The following is a 19,879-nucleotide window of genomic DNA, read 5'->3' on the forward strand; positions in this document are numbered from 1 at the left end:
CCATCCTCCCACCACCCCACTAGGAATAGGGTTCCCCTGGTCCTCACCTACCACCCCACCAGCCTCCGGGTCCAACATATTATTCTCCGTAACTTCCGCCACCTCCAACGGGATCCCACCACTAAGCACATCTTTCCCTCCCCCCTCTCTCTGCATTCCGCAGGGATCGCTCCCTACACAACTTCCTTGTCCATTCGTCCCCCCCATCCCTCCCCACTGATCTCCCTCCTGGCACTTATCCGTGTAAGCGGAACAAGTGCTACACATGCCCTTACACTTCCTCCCTTGCCACCATTCAGGGCCCCAAACTGTCCTTCCAGGTGAGGCAACACTTCACCTGTGAGTCGACTGGGATGATATACTGCGTCCGGTGCTCCCGATGTGGCCTTTTATATATTGGTGAGACCCGACGCAGACTGGGAGACCGCTTTGCTGAACATCTACGCTCTGTCTGCCAGAGAAAGCAGGATCTCCCAGTGGCCACACATTTTAATTCCACATCCCATTCCCATTCTGACATGTCTATCCACGGCCTCCTCTACTTTAAAGATGAAGCCACGCTCAGGTTGGAGGAACAACACCTTATATTCCCTCTGGGTAGCCTCCAACCTGATGGCATGAACATCGACTTCTCTAACTTCCGCTAAGGCCCCACCTCCCCCTCGTACCCCATCTGTTACTCATTTTTATGCACACATTCTTTCTCTCACTCTCCTTTTTCTCCCTCTGTCCCTCTGAATATACCTCTTGCCCATCCTCTAGGTCACACCCCACCCCTTGTCTTTCTTCCCGGACCTCCTGTCCCATGATCCTCTCGTATCCCCTTTTGCCAATCACCTGTCCAGCTCTCGGCTCCATCCCTCCCCCTCCTGTCTTCTCCTATCATTTTGGATCTCCCCCTCCCCCTCCAACTTTCAAATCCCTTACTCACTCTTCCTTCAGTTAGTCCTGACGAAGGGTCTCGGCCTGAAACATCGACTGCACCTCTTCCTACAGATGCTGCCTGGCCTGCTGCGTTCACCAGCAACTTTGATGTGTGTTGCTTGAATTTCCAGCATCTGCAGAATTCCTGTTGTTTACAATACTTCAAGTGGCAGAATGAGTGGTGTCGCAACAATCTTGCACTCGCTGTCAGTAAGACCAAAGAACTGATTGTGGACCTCAGAAACGGTAAGACAAGGGGCCAGTCTTCATTAAGGGATCGGAAGTGGGGAGAGTGAGCAATCTCAAGTTCCTGGTGTCAATATCTCTGGGGATCTAACTTGGAACCAATATATCGATGCAACTATAAAGAAGGCACAACAGTGGCTATATTTCATTAGGAGTTTGAGGGGATTTGGTTTGTCACCAAAGACACACGAATTTCTACAGATGTACCGTGGAGAGCATTCTAACCGGGCTGCCTCACCGTCTGGTATGGGCCACTGTACAGGATCAAAATAATCAGCAGAGAGTTAAACTCAGTCAGCTCCATCATGGGCACTAGCCAATCAGGACCGAGGTAAGCGAACGGGGGCCTATATAAACGTGAGGACTCCCAGAGAGAAACAATCAGCTGTGCACTGAGGATGTCACCTTTACTGGTGATGATATACCTGCAAGCTAACTGCCAAGCTCGGTGAACACTGCAACATCAGACATCCTGAATAGGTTAACTGGTCATTGTAAGTTTCCTGTTTGTCAGGGGTTGTTGGGCTGATGGGCTCGAAGGCCCAGAAGGACCTACCCCTTCTGTATCCCCTAAAGAAAATAAAAAGTAAATGCACCTCTCATGGCCTTATCAAGGTGGCGGGGTGTAGATCTGTCTCTGTCAAGGGAGGTGTAAGGTGTTCCTTCCCTCCACTAACCTGCTGGGCACCCACTTAACCCCCTGATCAGGGACACATGAAACCACGGGAGCAGGTGGTGGATGGTGATACCAGCAGCCGGTACAGATCACAAGTCCGATCAAGAACCTATCAACCTCTCCTTTAAATATACCCACAGCCGTCTAAGGGAGTGAATTCCATGTATTCACCACCCTCTGGCAAATTCCTCCTCACCTCTGGTCTATTCTATTCTGAGGCTGTGCCCTCTCTCACTACAAGAACCATCCTCTCCACATCCCCTCTATCTAGGCCTTTCTTTATTTTATTAGGCTTCAATCTCTTCTTTCTGAGCTCCAGTGAGTACAAGCCCAAAGCCATTAACCGCTCCCAATTGGATTCATTCTCTTGGATCATCCTTGTGAACCTCCTCTGGACATTCTCCCACGTCAGTACCTCTTTTCTTAGGTAAGAGGCCCAAAACTGCTCACAGTACTCCAAATGAGACCTCACCAGTGCTTTATAAAGCCTCAGCATCACGTCCTTGTTTTTAAGTTCTAGTCCTCTTGAACTGAATGCTAATATTGCATTTGCCTTCCTCACCATTGACTCAACCTGCAAATTCACCTTAGAGAGCTGTGTGCTAAGGACTCCCAAATCCTTTCGCATCTATTTCTGAATTTGCCCCTTATTTAGAAAATAGTCTACGCTTTTATTCCTTCTACCAAAGTGCATGACCAGACATTTCCTGACACTGTATTCCATCTACCACTTCTTTGTCCATTCTCCGAACTTGTCCAAGTCTTTCTGTAGATCCCTGCTTCCTCAGCACTAGCTGCTCCACCCACTTGTCTTTGTATCATCCACATACCTGGCTACAAAGCCATCAATTCCACATGACTATAAGACATAGGGGCAAAATTGGGCCATTCGGCCCATCGAGTCTGCTCTGCCATTTCACCATGGCTGATCCATTTCCCTCTTAACCCCATTCTCCTGCCTTCTCCCCATAGCCTTCCACACCCTGACTAATCAAGAACCTATCAACCTCTGCCTTAAATGCACCCAATGACCTGACCTCCACAGCCGTCTGTGGCAATTAATTCCACAGATTCACCACCCTGTGACTAAAGAGATTCCTCCTCACCTCCATTCTAAATGGACACCCCTCTACTATGAGGCTGTCTCCTCTAGTCCTCGACTCCTCCACCATTGGAAATATCCTCTCCACGTCCACTCTTTCGAGGCCTTTCAACATTCAATAGGTTTCAATGGAATTCTTCTGAATTCCAGTGAGTACAGGCCCATGGATGTCAATCATTCCTCATTCTGGGAATGATAAGCCTTTCATTCCCGGGATTATTCTCGTGAACCTTTTCTGAACCCTCTCCAATGTCAACTCATCCTTTCTTAAATAATGGGCCCAGAACTGCTCACAGTACTCCAAGTGAGGCCTCACCAGTTCTTTATAAAGCCTCAACGTTACATCCTTGCTGATCTGTTATCCAAATCATTGACATATAGCATGAAAAGTAATGTGCCCAACACCGGCCCCTGCAGAACACCACTAGAAACTGGCAGCCAACCAGGAAAGGCCCCCTTTATTCCCACTCTTTGCCTGCTTCCAGTCAGCCAATCTTCTATGCATGCTAGTATCTTTCCTGTAATACCATGGGCTCTTAACTTGTTAAGCAGCCTCACATGCCCCACCTTGTCAAAGGCCTTCTGAAAATCCATGTAAACCATATCTACTGACTCTCCTGTGTCCATTCTGCCTGTTATCTTCCAAAAGAATTGTAACAGATTTGTTTCCATTTCCGGTGCTGGTGTGTGTGGGTGTGTGTGTGTGTGTGTTGGGGGGGGGGGCGGGTGTCAAAGAGCAAACAGATGCAACACCATTTGAGAACTTCAAGTTCCTGGGTGTCAACCTCTCTGAGGGTCCATCCTGGGCCCAACATACCGATGCAGACACGACAGCGGCTATATTTCATTAGGAGTTTGAGGAGATTTGCTACATCACCAAATTCATTCGGAAATTTCTAAAAAATGTATTATGGAGAGCATTCTAACTGGCTGCATCACCGTCTGGTTGGGGTGGGGTGGGGGGGCCTACTGTGCAGGATCGAAATAAGCTGCAGAGAGTTGTAAACTCAGTCAGCTCCATCATGGGCACTGGCCTCCGTAGTATCCAGGACATCTTCATGGAGCGATGCCTCAACAAAGCGCCGTCCATCATTAAGGACCCCATCACCCAAGTCATGCTTTGTTCTCATTGCTACCATCAGGGAGAAGGAACAGGAGCCTGAAGACACACACTCAATGATTCAGGAACAGCTTCTTCCCCTCTGCCATCCAATTTCTGAATGGGCAATGAACCTATGAACACTTCACTATTTTAAATATTTTTATTTTGCACTATCTATTCAATTTAACTATTTTATTTATATATATATATATATATACACACACACACACACACACACACACACACACACACATATATATACACTGCAGTTCACAATTTTTTCTCTATTTAGCATTGTATTGCTGCTGCAAAGTAAACAAATTTCATAACGTATGGCCGGTGATAATAAATCTGAAGCTGATTCTGATCATTGGACAACATATTTGTAAAGGATAGCTGAGGAGTATTGGAACACCCGAGATAGAGGTTGTTAGCTGTTCTTATGGAGGTACAGAAAGTACCACCCCACAGGAAGTATTGGGGAGGGGTGCAACACCTCCCTAGGTGTTACACCTCAGCCTTGGATGGTAGCTGCTCTGGACAGATGCAACGTGCAGAGAGTTGGAACACTGCCCAATCCATCACAGGTTTGTGCGAATGTTGAGGGAAAGTGTCCTCCAAAAGTACGAAGGAAGCAAGGGCAAAGTACGCAGTTAATGGTTGGACCTCAAGGCTTTGATGTGCAGAGGCATCTTAGGGTCCAAGTCCACAGTTCCCTGAAAGTGGGCACCCAAGTCAATAGGGAGGCATGCTTACTCTTTATCGCTAGACTCTGCCCGTGACCGCAAGAAACCACAGAGAGCTGTGAACACAGCTCAGCACATCATGAAGATCAGCCTCCCCTCCATGGACTCCGTCTACACCTCTCAGTTAAAGACCCCACCCACCACTGGGCAGAAGATACAAACGTCTGAAAGCAGGCACCCACCAAGTTCAAGGACAGGCTTCTTGTACAATAACGTGGACTCTTGACCTCACAATTGGTACAGTTATTGGAACCTGTTCAATGTCACAAGACCAAGCTTGTCTTGCGTCCTGATCATACAGATCAGATCATTACACAGTGTATTGACGTAGCGTGGATGTGGAGAGGATGTTTCCTCTGGTGAGAGAGTCTAGGACCAGATGGCACAGCCTCAGAATAAAGGGCCATCCATCTAGAATGGAGATGAGAAGGAATTTCTTTAGCCAGAGGGTGGCGAATCTGGGAATTTGTTGCCACAGGAGGCTATGGAGGCCAAGTCTTTCTGTGTATTTAAGGCAGAGGTTGATAGATTCTTGATTAGTCAGGGCATGAAGGGATACAGGGAAAAGGCAGGAGATTGGGGCTGAGAGGGAAAATGGATCAGCCATGATGAAATGGCGGAGCACTCGATGGGCCAAATGCCCTCATTCTGCTCCTATATCTTACGGTCCAGCCAGGTAAAGCAATAACACTGCAGGATAAGGTGTAAGAGCATTTGAAATAGTGCAGTGCAGGAAGATCTTAGCAACGTGGATTGAGAGACCAAGAGTCCACTGTATTGTCCAAGAGGTCCGTTCAGAAGTCTGATAACAGTGCAATGGAAGCTACCGCATTATAATCTTGCACGTTATCGTTTACCCACACTGCACTTTCTCTGTAATTGTTACACTTTAATCTGTATTCCGTTATTATTTGACCTTATTCAACCTTGATCAATTTCGCTGAGTCGAGTGTTGTGCGAGACTGAACTATCGAGACAGCAGTCAGAGCATTTAACAACTCTGACTGGCCAAACAAAATTGTTGTGGAAACAGCAATGAAGAATCCTACACCTGAGTGTGACGGTATTCCTGAGTCTCCACCGGGATTTGCATGACTGACAGTAGTGAAAACCGAGGAAGCTACTGACATGAAAAGGAAGCTCTGAACACTGCCAGAGATGAATGACCTTCACTGCTGGGCCAAACACCAGTGGTAACGGGAAGTGTGTGTGTATATCTGCCTCTTTGCACTGCGTCATGATCTGATCTGTATGCAAGACGAGCTTTTCACTGTCCCCTGTTACGTGTGACAATAGCAAAGAATCAGGAAGTCATGAGGCTGTGGTATTGTGTGCAATTCAGCTTGCCCGATAGAAGGATGGAGATCGAGACTTTAGGGAGGGTGCCGGAGAGGTTCACCAGGGTGCTGACTGGATTAGAGGGCACGTGCCACAGGCAGAGGTTGGACAAACTTGGGTCATTTTCTTGGGGCGTCAGAGGCCGAGGGGCAACCTAAGATTATGAGAGCCACGGATAGACCAGACAAGCAGATTGTTTTACCCAGGGTAGAAATATTAAAGGACGTGCAGTGAAGGTGAGAGGGAGAAAGTTTAAAGTGTGAGCTTATTTGACCCAGAGAGTGGTGGAGGCCTGGAACAGGCTGCCAGGGGCAGTGGTGGAAGCAGACTGGCATCTAAGAGGCTGTTAGACAGACACACAGATATGCAGGGAATGGACGGATGTATATCAGGTACTGTATACAGACAGGAAGAGTAGGCATTGTGTTCAGCACAGGTACAATGGGCCTACACTGTAAATTTTGGAGTGAAGCTGACTGAGATCTGAGGGATCGTTTCGGCCCAGGTTCCTGTGGCTGCAGCTACTCACCACGCTGATTAGCTGGGAGAGGGTCATCCCCACCCTCACCGTCACCTTCTCGTCTGCTGTTCGTGCCGGGCGCACCTTGGCATTGTACCTGCTGAAGAGCAGGTCGAGGAGCCTCTTCTCGGCCTCCGACGCTTCTGCCCCTGGGTCAGAGGTCAAAGGTGAGGCGAGACAACATCTTGCTCCCACAGTTTCATCACTCCCCCCTCCCTTAGCTCTCCACGTCCTGTCTGTCCCGGACTCCCGTCCCTTCCCGTGTGACACTTCCAGCTCCACCCCCTCTCCCCATACCACGTCCCCTCTCCATGCCCATTCCGATCCTACCCCCTCCCTACCAAACCAGTTCCTTCTCTCCACCTCCATCATACCCCACATGACTATTTGTGTCCAATTGGCCATTTTTCTGCCTGGTGGGGGGGGGAGGCACAACACAGCAAATCGCCTCCGCCACCCCTCACAATCTACTCGCTGCACAGGTCAATGGGACGAGGACAATGAACCGTATTGGATCAATTGCGAGAATGTCATATGCACACGTGGTCAATTGAACGCTCGGTGAATCCACTGGCCTCTAAAGTGCGGAATGCCCCTCTCTTTTTGCGCCGGCTTTTGATTCCGCGTGTTTCCGTCTCGGTGGGCCCGGTTCGCAGTCCCCGCACTCTGAGTTGTCCACCGTGTCCCATGGCTAACATGACCCAGTAAATAACATTTAATCCCACTGCTCCACTGTCGTTCTTACTCTACGCACACGGAATAGACCAGATACAGGGCTGTTGCAGACAAATCCGTACCCCCCGCTCTCGTTTCCTTGGGACCCAAGCATCCATCTTTGGTCCCACTTAAGGAGTAGAATATTAAAGCAAGGATGTGACGCTGAGTCTTTATAAGGCGATGGCCAGACCGCACTTGGAGTATTGTGGGCAGTTTTGGGCTCCTTATCTCAGAAAGAGTGTGCTGGCATTGGAGAGTCCAGTAAAGGTTCATGAGAATGATTCCAGTAATGACAGGGTATGAGGAGAACGAGGCTCTGGATCTGTTAGAAGAATAAGGGGGATCTTAATGAAACCTGTTAAATATTCAAAGGGTCTGGAGTGCGTGAATGTGCAGACAATGTTTCCCATAGCAGGGGAGTCTAGTACCAGAGGGCACAGCCTCAGAATCCAAGGGCGTCCCTTTAGAGGAGAGATGAGAAGGAATTTATTTAGCCAGAGGGTGGTGAATCTGTGGAATTCATTGCCACAGACAGCTGTGGATGCCTGGGTCATTGTGTATATTTAAAGCCGAGTTTTATAGTTTCTTGATTAGTCAAGAGTGTCAAAGGTTACGGGGAGAAGGCAGGGGAATGGGGTTGAGAGGGAGAATAAATCAGCCCTGACGGAATGGTGGAGCAGACTCGAGGGGCAAGTGGCCTAATTCTACCTGCGTCTCCTGGTCTTACAAGGCGGTAGGTTTGACTTTGGGGTTTGTTGGGAGGAGGGAGGAAATGACACTACTAATTCCTCACCGGTCCATCCAAAAATATCAGATCCAAAGCATCCTTTTCCAACCAGTATTAGGAGTATGCGAGTTTAGAAGGATGAAGGACAACCTTTGGATGAGAGATGAGAACTGGAGTTGGTTTATTGTCGTTGCATGTTCCCAGGTACTGTGAAAAGCTCATCTTGCAAACCGTTCATACATCAATTCATCAGAGATTAGTTTTACTTGTCACATCGAAACGTACGGTGAAATGCGCCGATGACCAGCACAGTCCGATGATGTGCCAAGGGCAGCCCGCAACCTACTAACTCTTAATCCGTACGATTTTGTAATGAGGGAGGAAACCGGAGCACCCAGAGGAAAGCCTCGTGGTCACGGGGAGAACGTACAAATTCCTTACGGAACCCGGGTCACTGGCGCTGTTACGCTAACTGTTATGTTACCATGCCGCCCACCAGTTACACAGCACATCGGGGTAGAACAAGGTAAAACTATAACAGAATGCAGAATAAAGCATAACAGCTACCGAGAGAGGGCAGGCAAGCAATAAGGCGCAAGGCAGAACGTGAGGTCAAGAGACCAGCTTATCGGTCTGCATTGTTAAATTCAGCCAGCATTCATCTTGACAAGGCACTAAAAGATCAAACAGAAACTGTCAATAACACAGTAGTGGAGTGACTAACACAACGCTTTACAGTACTAAACAACAGGAATTCTGCAGATGGTGGAAATTCAAGCAACACACATCAAAGTTGCTGGTGAATGCAGCAGGCCAGGCAGCATCTCTAGGAAGAGGTACAGTCGACGTTTCAGGCCAAGACCCTTCGTCAGGACTAATCCTGACGAAGGGTCTTGGCCTGAAACGTCGACTGTACCTCTTCCTAGAGATGCTGCCTGGCCTGCTGCGTTCACCAGCAACTTTGATGGGTGTTGCTTTACAGTACCAGAAACCTGGGTTCAATTTCCACCAATGCCTGTAAGGAGCAACACACATAAGTACTGGAGGAACTCAGCAGGCCACGCAGCTTCCAGGAAAAGTCCTACTGAAAAGTTTGGCCCGAAACATTCTGACAGTACTCTTTTCCTGAATGCTGCCTGGCCTCCTGAGCTCCTCCAGCAATTTTTGTGTGTTGCTTGGATTTCCAGCATCTGCAGATTTTCTGTTTGATGCCTCTTAAGGAGTTTGTATGTTCTCCCTGTGACCACGTGGGTTTCCTCTGGGTGCTCCGGTTTCCTTCCACAGTCCGAAGACGTACCAGTTGGTAGGTCAATTGGTCATTGTGAATTGCCCTGCAATTAGGCTAGGATTAAATCGGAGGTTGCTGGGGGGCACGGCTCGAAGGGCCGGAAGGGTCTATTCTGCGCTGTATCTGAATAAATAAATTATCGTACCAGGGGTCCACTCAGTAGATTCATAGTTCAACTTAATATCAGAGAATGTACGTAGCATACAACCTGAAATTCTTACTCTTCACAGACATCCAGGAAACAGAAATAAAGCAAAGAATGAATATCAGAAATGTTATAGCCCCAAAGTATAACAGAGGGATAGAAGCTGTCCACGAGCCTGGTGGTCCATGCTGTCAGGGTTTTGTATCTGCTGCCCGATGGGTAATTTTGAGACGTTACCACCAGTAGGAGAGTCTTGAGCGAGGGGACAAAGTTACAATGTAAGAGGAGGTAATTACGAATGCACGGTTCCCTGAAAGTAGAGTCACAAATCAACATGGTGGCGAAGGCAGCTTCATCAGTCAGGGAATACAGACGCTGGGATGTCATGTTGTAGTTGTACAAGACCTTGCTGAGGCAGCCTTTAGAATATTGTGTTCAGTTTAGGTCACCCTGCATATAGACAAAGGAGAGTCAAGGGATGTTGCTTACTTGGATTTTCAGAGGGTCTTTGACAAGGTGCCACATGAGGCTGCCTAACAAGAGCCCGTGGCATTACAGGAAAGGGTCTAGCATAGACAGGAGATTGGCTGAATAGCAGGAGGCAAAGAGTAGGAATAAAGGGAGCCTTTTCAGGTTAGCTCCCAGTGACTAGTGGTGTTCTGCAGGGGTCAGTTTGGGGCTGCTCCTTTACATGTTACACCTGGATGATAACTTTGGGGTCAGGTTTGCGGACGATACAAAGATAGGTGGGGGACAGGTAGTGTTGAGGAAGCAGGGAGTCTGCAGAAAGACTCAGGACAGACTAGGAGAATGGGAAAAGAAGTGGCCGATGGAATATTGTGTAGGAAGTGTATGGTCTTGAACTTTGGTAGGAGGAATAAAGGCATGGACTATTTTCTAAGCACGGAGCAAATTTAGAAATCAGAGGTGCAGAGGGACTTGGGAGTCCTTGTGCAGGAATCCCTAAAGGTTAATTTTCAGGCTGAGTTGGTGGTGAGGAAGGCAAAAGTTAGCATTCATTTCAAAGAGCACTAAAATATAAAAGCAAGGATGTAATGGGAGACTTTATAAAGCACTGTTGGGTCCTCATCTAGAGCATTGTGAGCAGTTTTGGCCCCTTATGAAAGAAAAGATGTGCTGACATGGGAGATGGTCCAGAGGAGGTTCAGAGGAATGATCCTGGGAATGAAAGGGTTAACACATGAGCAGCCTTTGATGGCTCTGGACCTGTACTCGCTGGAGTTTAGAAGAATGACAGGGGATCTCATTGAGACCCATCGAATATTGAAAGGCCTCGACAGAGTGGATGTGGAGAGGGTGTTTCCTGTTGTGGGGGAGTCTAGGACCAGAGGGCATGGCCTCAGAATAGAAGAACATCTCTTTAGAAGGGAGATGACAAGAAATTTCTTTAGCCTGAGAGTGGTGGATCTGTGTAATTTGTTGCCACAGGCGGCTGTGGAGGTCAGGTCATTAGGTGTATTTAAAGTGGCCATTGACAACTTCTCGATTAGTAAGGGGGTCAAAGATTACTGGGAGAAGGCAGGAGATTGTGGCTGAGAAGGAAAATAAGCCAGCCATGATGGAATGGTGGAGCAGACTCGATGGGCTGAATCCTGCTCTCACACCTGTTGTCTTTGTCAAAGTAGGTATGTTACCTTACACTACCTTAAGATTCATTTTCTTGTTTACAATTATAGGGAAAAATACAATGGAAATTTACAAGGACTGACTAGCAATGTGTAAAAGAAAACAAACTATGCAAGTAAACATAACACTGAGAACATGAATTGTCGAGTCCTTGAAAGCACGTCCCTAGGTTGTGGCATCAGTTCAGAGTTGAGGGGAGTGAAGTTATCCCCTCCGACTCAGGAGCCTGCTGGTTGTAAGGTACAGTAATAACTGTTCCTGAACTTGGTAGTGTGGGACCTCCTGCCTGATGACAGCAGCAAGAAGAGAGCGCAGGACCTTAAGGTATAGGAGCAGAATTAGGCCATTTGGCCCATCAGGGCTGCTCCACCATTTAACGCTGATCCATTTTCCCTCTCGGCCCCACTCTCCTGACTTCCCCCTGTAACCTTTGACACCCTGACTAATCAAGAACCTGTCAACCGCCACTTTAAATATGCTCAATGACTTGGCCTCCACAGCTGTCTGTGGCAATGAATTCCACAGATTCACCGCCCTCTGGCTAAAAAAAAAGTCCTCCTCATCTCTGTCCGAAAGGGACATCCTTCTGTTCTGAGATTGTGCCCTCTGGTCCTAGACTCCTCCACAATCTGAAACACCCTCTCCACCTCCACTCTATCTGGGCCTTTCAATAGTCATTCGGTGTCAATGTGCTGGTTGGTGGGCAAGGGTTCCCACCCTGGGGTCCACAGACCCCTCGGTTAATGGTAGGGTGCCCATGGAATAAAAAAAGGGTTGGGAATCCCCAAGGTGGGGGTCCTTGCTGATGGATTCTGCTTTACTGTGCCAGTGCTCCTTGTAAATGTGCTCAATGATGGGGAGGGCTTCGCCCATGATAGACTGGGCTGTGTCCACCACTTACTGTGGGGTTGGTCAAAGTCCAAAAATAAACATAGGAGATGGTTTGTCTGCATGATTTTGCCGTCCCATCCTAGTTACAAATAGAGCAGGGTCGCATTCTCATGTGGGGCGACCCAGAGAGTCAGGCAGACTCGTTACCTGATAAGTCAGTCCCCACCAACTTCCCTTCTGTACCGGCCCTGAGCCCCAAACTTAAGTTGTCTTTAAGTGGCCTGTTACGCCGCTGGCATTTAGGGCAGCGATGAAGCTCCTCCATCTCTGGTGGTGTTCAGGGCTTCCTTCATCCTGTCAGTAGCTTCCTCTCGGTTTTCACTACTGTCAGTCATGCAAGTCCCGGGTGGAGACTCAGAAATACTATCGCACTGTGACGTAGAAGGATTCTACATTGCTGTTCCCATAATGGGTGGCTCTTGGCATGGGTGACCCTACCAAGAGCCAAAGCATAAAGCTCTGACTGGCTCTCTGGGTCATTGGGGCTTGGAAGCCCCCAGACCCAACGACAAGGCAGTGGTCGTCCTGGAGGGCCTGCACTGCAAGGAAGGCCCAGTGTGCCAGAGGAACTGAGGAGGTCGAGAAGACCCCTGTGGGAGAGAAGCAATTGTTGACATTTCCTGTTGAAACCCTCCGAAGATTTTCACCGCATCTCACTAGATGTGACAACAATAAACCTCCCATCCCTTACCCCCCACCCCCTGGTACAGTGGAGATCAGAGGAAACCAGCCGATGCTAGCTGTCTAACAGGGTGACCTGGAGCCAAGATCTCAGCTGTTCCTCCCTCCACAGATGCTGACCAACCTGCTGAGAGTTTCCAGCAGTTCTAAATTTCATTTTGGACCCCACCTTCTCCATCAAACTCACCTCAGATCCCAGAGCCCCCACCCTCCCCTTCAAACTCACCACAGATCCAGAACACCCACCCTCCCCTTCAAACTCACCTCAGATCCAGAGCCCCCCACCCTCCCCTTTAAACTCACCTCAGAACCCAGAGCCCCCCACCTTCTCCATCAAACCCACCTCAGATCCCAGAGCCCCCACCTTCTCCATCAAACCCACCTCAGATCTCAGAGCCCCCACCTTCTCCATCAAACTCACCTCAGATCCCAGAGTCCCCCCCACCTTCTCCATCAAACTCACCTCAGATCCCAGAGTCCTCTCCACCTTCTCCATCAAACTCACCTCAGATTACAGAGAACCACCCACCCACTCCTTCAAAACCACCTCAGATCAGAGACCCCCCCTCGCCCTCCCTTTCAAATCCACCTAAGATCTGAGACCCCCAGCCTTCCCCTTCAAATCCTCCTCAGATCTCAGAAACCCACCAGCCCTCCCTTCAAACCCACCTTAGGTCTCAGAGACCTCCCGCCCTCCTTCCCCCGCGACCCATCACTGTGATACCTGTCCCTGCCTTCTCCCTCTACCTCCAACCCCTCCTCTCTCCCACCTCTTCCCTACCATCCCTCCCTCCCCTCCGATCTCCCCCTCGCTCCTCTCCTCCTGCCTCTCCCTCCATCCCCTCACTCTATTCTGTCTACATTCCCCCTATCACTTCCCCCTCCCTCTCTTTTCTCACCCACCCTCATCCTCCTTCCTCTTCCCCCCTCCCCCGCGCTCGCCTCCTTCCTTCCCCTCCCCTGCTGGACCCTGTGTTCTACACCCCTCCCTGGGACGCGCTATGTTATCCATGCGTTGGGACCCATAGTTCACACCACTCCTTTACCCCGCCACAGACTCCGACCCTCCTGCTCTTCTGGAACGGACCCCTCGTTTCTTACCTATGCCTGCCCCCGCAAGGAGCAGAACCTGAAGACCCAGCGCCAACCTCACCCCTTCCATCTTCTCCCGAAAACTTCCCACCAACTTCTCCCCGGCCACTGTCTACCGAGCCCTGATTGGCCGCCGGGCTCGAACAGAGGGCAGTGAGCGCCGCTGAGTGGTGGGCACGGCCTGTCACTCAGCGGGTGGGCGGGATCCGCCCTCGATAAGGCAGCGGGGCACCGGACACGGTCCCCCGTGGGAGGAACGAACACCTGTCCCGGCCAGTCAGAGACCTCCCCCCACCCCACATCCCTCTGAAGGACATTTAAAGGGACAGCTGCAGCGACATCAGTGAGGAATGTTAGGCGGTTTCATCTGCCGGGCGTTACAGACGAGAAACCTGGATTTTAATCCTTCCCTGAAGTCCTTTGAAAACGGAGTCACTTGTAGTCAGAATCAGGTTAATTATCACTGACATATGTGGTGAGTTCCTCCAGCATTTTGTCTGTGTATGTGGTGAAATGTGTTGTTTTGTGGTAGCGGTACAGAGGAAGCTATACAAATTACTATATAAGTTACAATATCAAATATACACAATTAAATAAATAATCCCAGAAGAGGGTAAAATAGTGAGGTGAGGTAAGGTAGTGTGCATGGACCGTTCAGAAATCTGATGGCGGAGGGGAATTGTATCTCTCGCTACTGTGGCCTCCGTTGGTCAGGGTCAACCATGAGAGGTTCCACTCTAGCTGTCTAGATACACAAAGTAATGTCAGAGAATGTATACAGTATACAACCTGAAATTCTTACTTTTCACAGACATCTATGAAAGAGAAAACCCCCAAAGAATGAATGACAGGAACTCCATAACCCCCACACCCTCCCACAGACAAGCAGTAGCAAAAGCGTCAACCCTCCTCTCCCCCACTTACTCCCACAAAAGTGTCAACCCTCTCCCTCCCGTCACTTACTCGCACAAAAGCATCAGCCACCACAACCCGCTACCCACTGTGCAATCACAATCCCCCAGAAACCATGATCTAAAGTCCCATCAAAAACTACTGTCCATCTCAACACTTCGACATCTCAACAGGCTCTCTCGCTACTGTGGCCTCTGTTGATCGGGATCAACCATGGATGTTCCACCCTAGCTGTCTACATACACAAGCCAGGTCAGTACAATATGGAGAGCAAGCTGTTGCCCATGTAGCAAGCTCCCCATCTCCACTCATCTGATGAACCCAGAGGAACAACAAAGACCGATCCAGTTTGCAACCTGTGGCATTGCAGGAGTTGCCAGTCACCATTGTACTCAATGTAGGACAGCCTTAGGGATTTTCCCTCTGGGTTTACTCCTGAAGCCTTTGCCGTGAGTGGGTATAGCTGGAAGGCAGCAGAGGTTTGAGATCAGAGTTTTCCTTCACTTAGATGAGCTGACAAGCCCCATTTGCCCAAAGTGACTGGTTTTAAGGCTCCAGTAACCCACCTTCGCCCCTTCTCCTGCCAGTAGAAATGATTCTGCCGGTTTAGTAACTCAGCCACGTGAAGGCCAGGAGCTGGACCTGGTTGTCAGAGGCTATTTGAGGCGCAACCATTGGGAGCATTTAATAGATAGTGAGTTTGTTCCTCAACTACCACCCTGGCCATAACAACCTTAAGGAACCTTCCCTCTCTCTCATTAACAAGGGTGAAGAAATATCGCTCCTGCTATGGCGAGAGGAGAGGCCAACAGCTCACCATTTCAATGTCACAATCTACAACATCGCTTATTTGAGACTTCCCGACTTGAGAACCAGCAAACTCGATGTTTTGATCTCCTGCGACGCTTCAGATATCTAATGGTTGAGGGGAAGAAGCCGTTCATGAATCATTGAATATGAGTCTTCGGGCTCCTGTACCTCCCCCCTGATGATAGTCATGAGAAACAGGCATGTCCTAAATCGACAGGGTCCTTCGTAACACTGGACAACATTTTTTTTCCAAAAGTGTTGCTTCCTCAGAATTTTTTTTTGGTCTATGATAGACCACTTGAAGCCGAACATAAATTCCAGATTACTTGTATCACATAGGAATTTGGAGAAACAAGAAATTATTTTTTCAATTAATACAATGCATTTAATTGCATAATGGTGTTGACGCTTTGCAATAGTTCAACTAAGCTGGAAGTATTTTGTTGATGATTTTCATTTGTAGTCAGTGTCTGAAGCTTCTCGCTTAAGTGTCCAACAATAATCAGCCAGCATTGGTAGATTCCAGCCGCCTTGATACCATTTCTGTATAACCACAATGTCCTGGCCAAGATCTGCAGGGAAGAAGTCTAAATGGGAATGCATAAAATGAATCTTTAGTGACATGTTGAACTTCATGGTTTTGTATGCCTGAAGCATTTTGTCAATCAGCTACATGTAGTTTGGTGCTCTGTCATTGCCAAACAAAATTTCAACAACATCCTTAATGCCTTCCATGTGATTTTCTCTGGTCCCACTAGAAGTTCTTTGAATTGCCTGTCATTAATGACCTGTTTGATTTGTGAACCAACAAAGATGCCTTCCTTAATCTTGGCATCAATTATTCCGTCTTGAATTATGAATTGAAATAGCAAATATAGGAATTTTTAAAAAATGGTGTGTGGTAGGGAAATTTCATGGAGACTTTCATGATCAGCAGCCCAAAAGTACCTTTGTTGTCCAGTGTAATGGATGCCATCTTCTTGGGGCACATCCTCAATGGTGGGGAGGGTTGAGCCTGTGATGGGGCTGGCTGGGTCTACAACCTGCTGCAGCCTCTCACAATCCTCTACTTTGGTGCCTCTATAGCTGACAGACATCCATCCAGTCAGAACGCTCTCTATGCTGCATCTGTAGAGATTTGTGAGTCTTTTGTGACATATCAATCTCCTCAAATTCCCAATGAAGAATAGCCACTGAACGAACGTGCCTTCTTCCTAACTGCATCAGTATGTCGAGATCAGGATGTTGCCACCCAGGAACTTGAAACTGCTCACCATTGCCACCACTGACCCTTGATGAAGACTAGTGTGTGTTCTCCTGACTTCCCCCTTACTGGTCCAAAATCAATTCTTTGGTCATACTGACGTCATACAACTTTGTTGCTGTGACGCCACTCAACCAGCTGAGCTATCTTACTCCTGTACACCTTCTCGTCACCATTTCAGATTCTGCTGACAGTGGAGTCTCCAGTGAAATTCCTTGCTGGTGTGAAGTTCATGGCAAAAACAATACATACAGTGAAGATAATTACAACTTTAAATATTGAAAACAATTACAAATTTAAATATTGCATTGACCGCAAGAAACAGCAGAATGGTGCAAAGGTTTTGACAGAAAAGAAATGCTTGACTATTGGGTTGTAGCGGTTAGCACGATGCTATTACAGTTCGAGGCACTCTAGAGTTCAGAGTTCTATCCCGGCATCACCTGTAAGGAGTCTGTATCCTCCCCACAGAATGTGTGGGTTTCCCCTGGGTGCTCCGGTTTCCTCCCACAGTCCAAAGACGGGTCAGTAGGTTAACTGGTCATTGTAAATTGCCACATGATTAGGCTACGATTAAACCGTGGGTTGCTGGGCAGTATCTCGATATCTATTCTGCGCTGTATTGCAATAAATAAATTGTGTGTGGGTGAGCAGTAGAATCTGGGGATGGAGCAGGCGAGTCTAGTTGAATACTATGGGGAAAGTGAAATAGAATCGGTGGATATGAGTGTCTGATGGTCAGCATGGACAGTCGGCTGAAGGGCCTGTGTCTCTATGGAGATTTGGAAGCTACAGAATATACCTTCAAGAGGACCGCAACTTGTTGTAGGGTTTGGAGGCTTCATGCCTCAGTGACCCAGAGAGCTCTATTGGCAGGAGTCAGGGCTTTATGCTTTGGTTCTTTGCAGGGTCACCCATGTCAAACAGGTTAAAGGGTAGAGGGCAGACTAACAGTGGTCCACTGGTCCTCCAGGTTCAGGGGTTCAGCTTAGGGCTAACAACCCTGACTGGTAAAACAACATTTTTATGGAAACAGCAATGAAGAATCCTTTCACATCTGAGTGTGACGGTATTCCTGAGTCTCCACCTGGGACTTGCATGACTGACAGTAGTGAAAACTGAGGAAGCTACTGACATGAACGAAGGAAGCCCTGAACACCACCAGAGACAGAAGGCCTTCATTGCTGCCCTAAATGCCAGCGGCATAAAAGAAAAAAGAAAGAGAAAACAAATCTAACTGCCAGATGAAGCAATATAAAAATCAGCTAATGTTGATCTTGCACAGGGACTGATACCTTCTGGAATTAGATTCAATGTTAACTTTCATCAGGCAGGTAGATGCAGACCCAGGTTTGATCCCACCTTCCTGTGCTGTTTGTCTCTGGAGTTTGTATGTTTGTTAATCTGTTTCTCTCTCTCCACAGACACTGCCTGACCTGCCAAGTGTTTCCAACAGTTTCTGTTGTTGTCTTAGATTTCCAGCATCTGCAGTTTTTTTCCCGCTTACAAGGGAAATTGGGTGGAGATACATCTCTTATCAAAGGAGGTGTAAGGTGCTCCTTCCCTCCACCAGCCTGTAGGTCACCCTCGGACAAGATGTAGCACCTGCTTACATTCTCTCCATGACCACATGTGTTTCCTCTGGGTGCTCCGGTTTCCTTGCATATTCCAAAGGCATGTCGGTTGGTAGGTTAATTGGTCATTGTAAATTGTCCCGTGTTTAGGCTAGGGTTAAATCGGGGATTGCTGGGCAGCCCGGCTCAAAGGGCCAGAAGGGTCTGTTCCACACAGTATGCCAGTCAATATATCCGGCTAACTGAACCACTGCGGCCCTTCTAGTGAAGCTAGCTCCAGGGTACGGGCTGAGTGATGGTGAAGGAACCACCAGTCAGGGTTGCTGTGTAGGTTAGAGGGGAACCTGTGGCTGGCGGTGTTCCCCTGCACCTTCCCGGTGGGAGAGGCTGAGAAATGTTCTTGGGGCCACCTGGGCAAGTGGCACACACAAATCACTAGGCCAGGCAGCACCTGTGGAGCGGAGTAAAAAGTTGATGTTTCAGTCCGAGACCCTTCAGGTCACCTGGATGAGTAACACTTTCTTGATTGGAAGCTCAGCCTTACTCCCATCCTGAGACTGGAATTGGTTCTGAGGGATACAGGCTTCCTAACAGCACCTCCCATTCAAAATTTCAACTTCCCGCAATCACCCAGCCAAAAACACCGGGAATTCTGCTGGCGATCCTGTGCCAGATTACCCAAAGAAAGGCTTCCCACTCCAACAGAGGAAGGTTCAATTCAGCTACGACTGTGAAATAATTGTTCATGCAAATGTATTTTTAGAATTTTGTTTTCAATGACGTCTTTTCCTTTGATCCTCAGAGTTACTTAAATATTTTGAGGGTTTTGACAGCTGGTAAAGCTCGTCAAGCTGCTCAGTGGACCCTTCATCAGGGCAACCTGCATTTTGGCAGTCCAATGCCATTTTACGTGTGTTGCCATAACAGGAGCAGAATTAGACTATTTGGTCCATTGATGGAACGATGGAAACCCTGGAGCTCCCTCTCCAACAGCGCTGTGGGACCACCTTCACCAGGTCTGCGGTAGTTCGAGACGACGGCTTTTTACCTAGTGTCTGTTAACACATTCAGGGCAGCAATGAAGGTCCTCCATCTCTTTAGGTGTTCAGGACTTCTTTCTTCATGTCAGTAGCCTCCTCTCGGTTTCCACCTCTGAAAGTCACGCGGGTCCTGGGTGGAGACTCAGGAATACCGTCGCACTCAGATGTAGAAGGATATTTCATTGTTGTTTCTGTAATAATTTTGTTTGACCAGTCAGAGTTGTTAATCCTGAGCTGAACCCCCAAACCTGGAGGACCAGTAGTTCACTCTTGCCCTCTACCCTTTGACCTGTTTGGCATGGGTGACTCTACCAAGAGCCTAAGTATAAAGCCCTGACTCCAGCCAAAATCGCTCTCCGGGTCATTGAGGCACACAATCCTCCAAACCATGATGAGGTTGTGGTCCATTTGGAGAAGCTGGCTTCATCTCCACCTTT

General features: G+C 48.4%; 1 protein-coding gene across 2 annotated transcripts in view; it reads right to left on the reverse strand.

The window, feature by feature from the left end:
• LOC134346934 (acetylcholine receptor subunit beta-like) overlaps nt 1–13,940 on the reverse strand; it is a 40,327-nt gene extending 26,387 nt beyond the window's left edge. The window contains exons 1-2 of one of the 2 annotated variants that reach the window (XM_063048808.1): nt 13,852–13,940; nt 6,664–6,803 (exon numbers count right to left, since the gene is read on the reverse strand). In XM_063048808.1, the coding sequence (XP_062904878.1) occupies nt 6,664–6,803; nt 13,852–13,912 (201 nt within the window). In that variant the 5' untranslated portion in view covers nt 13,913–13,940. The remainder of the gene's footprint in view (nt 1–6,663; nt 6,804–13,851) is intronic. The other variant, XM_063048809.1, reaches the window with a different exon arrangement.
• Between the last annotated feature and the right edge of the window lie 5,939 nt (nt 13,941–19,879).

This window comes from Mobula hypostoma, chromosome 5 (assembly GCF_963921235.1).
Source record: "Mobula hypostoma chromosome 5, sMobHyp1.1, whole genome shotgun sequence".
Taxonomy (NCBI): Eukaryota; Metazoa; Chordata; class Chondrichthyes; order Myliobatiformes; family Myliobatidae; genus Mobula; species Mobula hypostoma.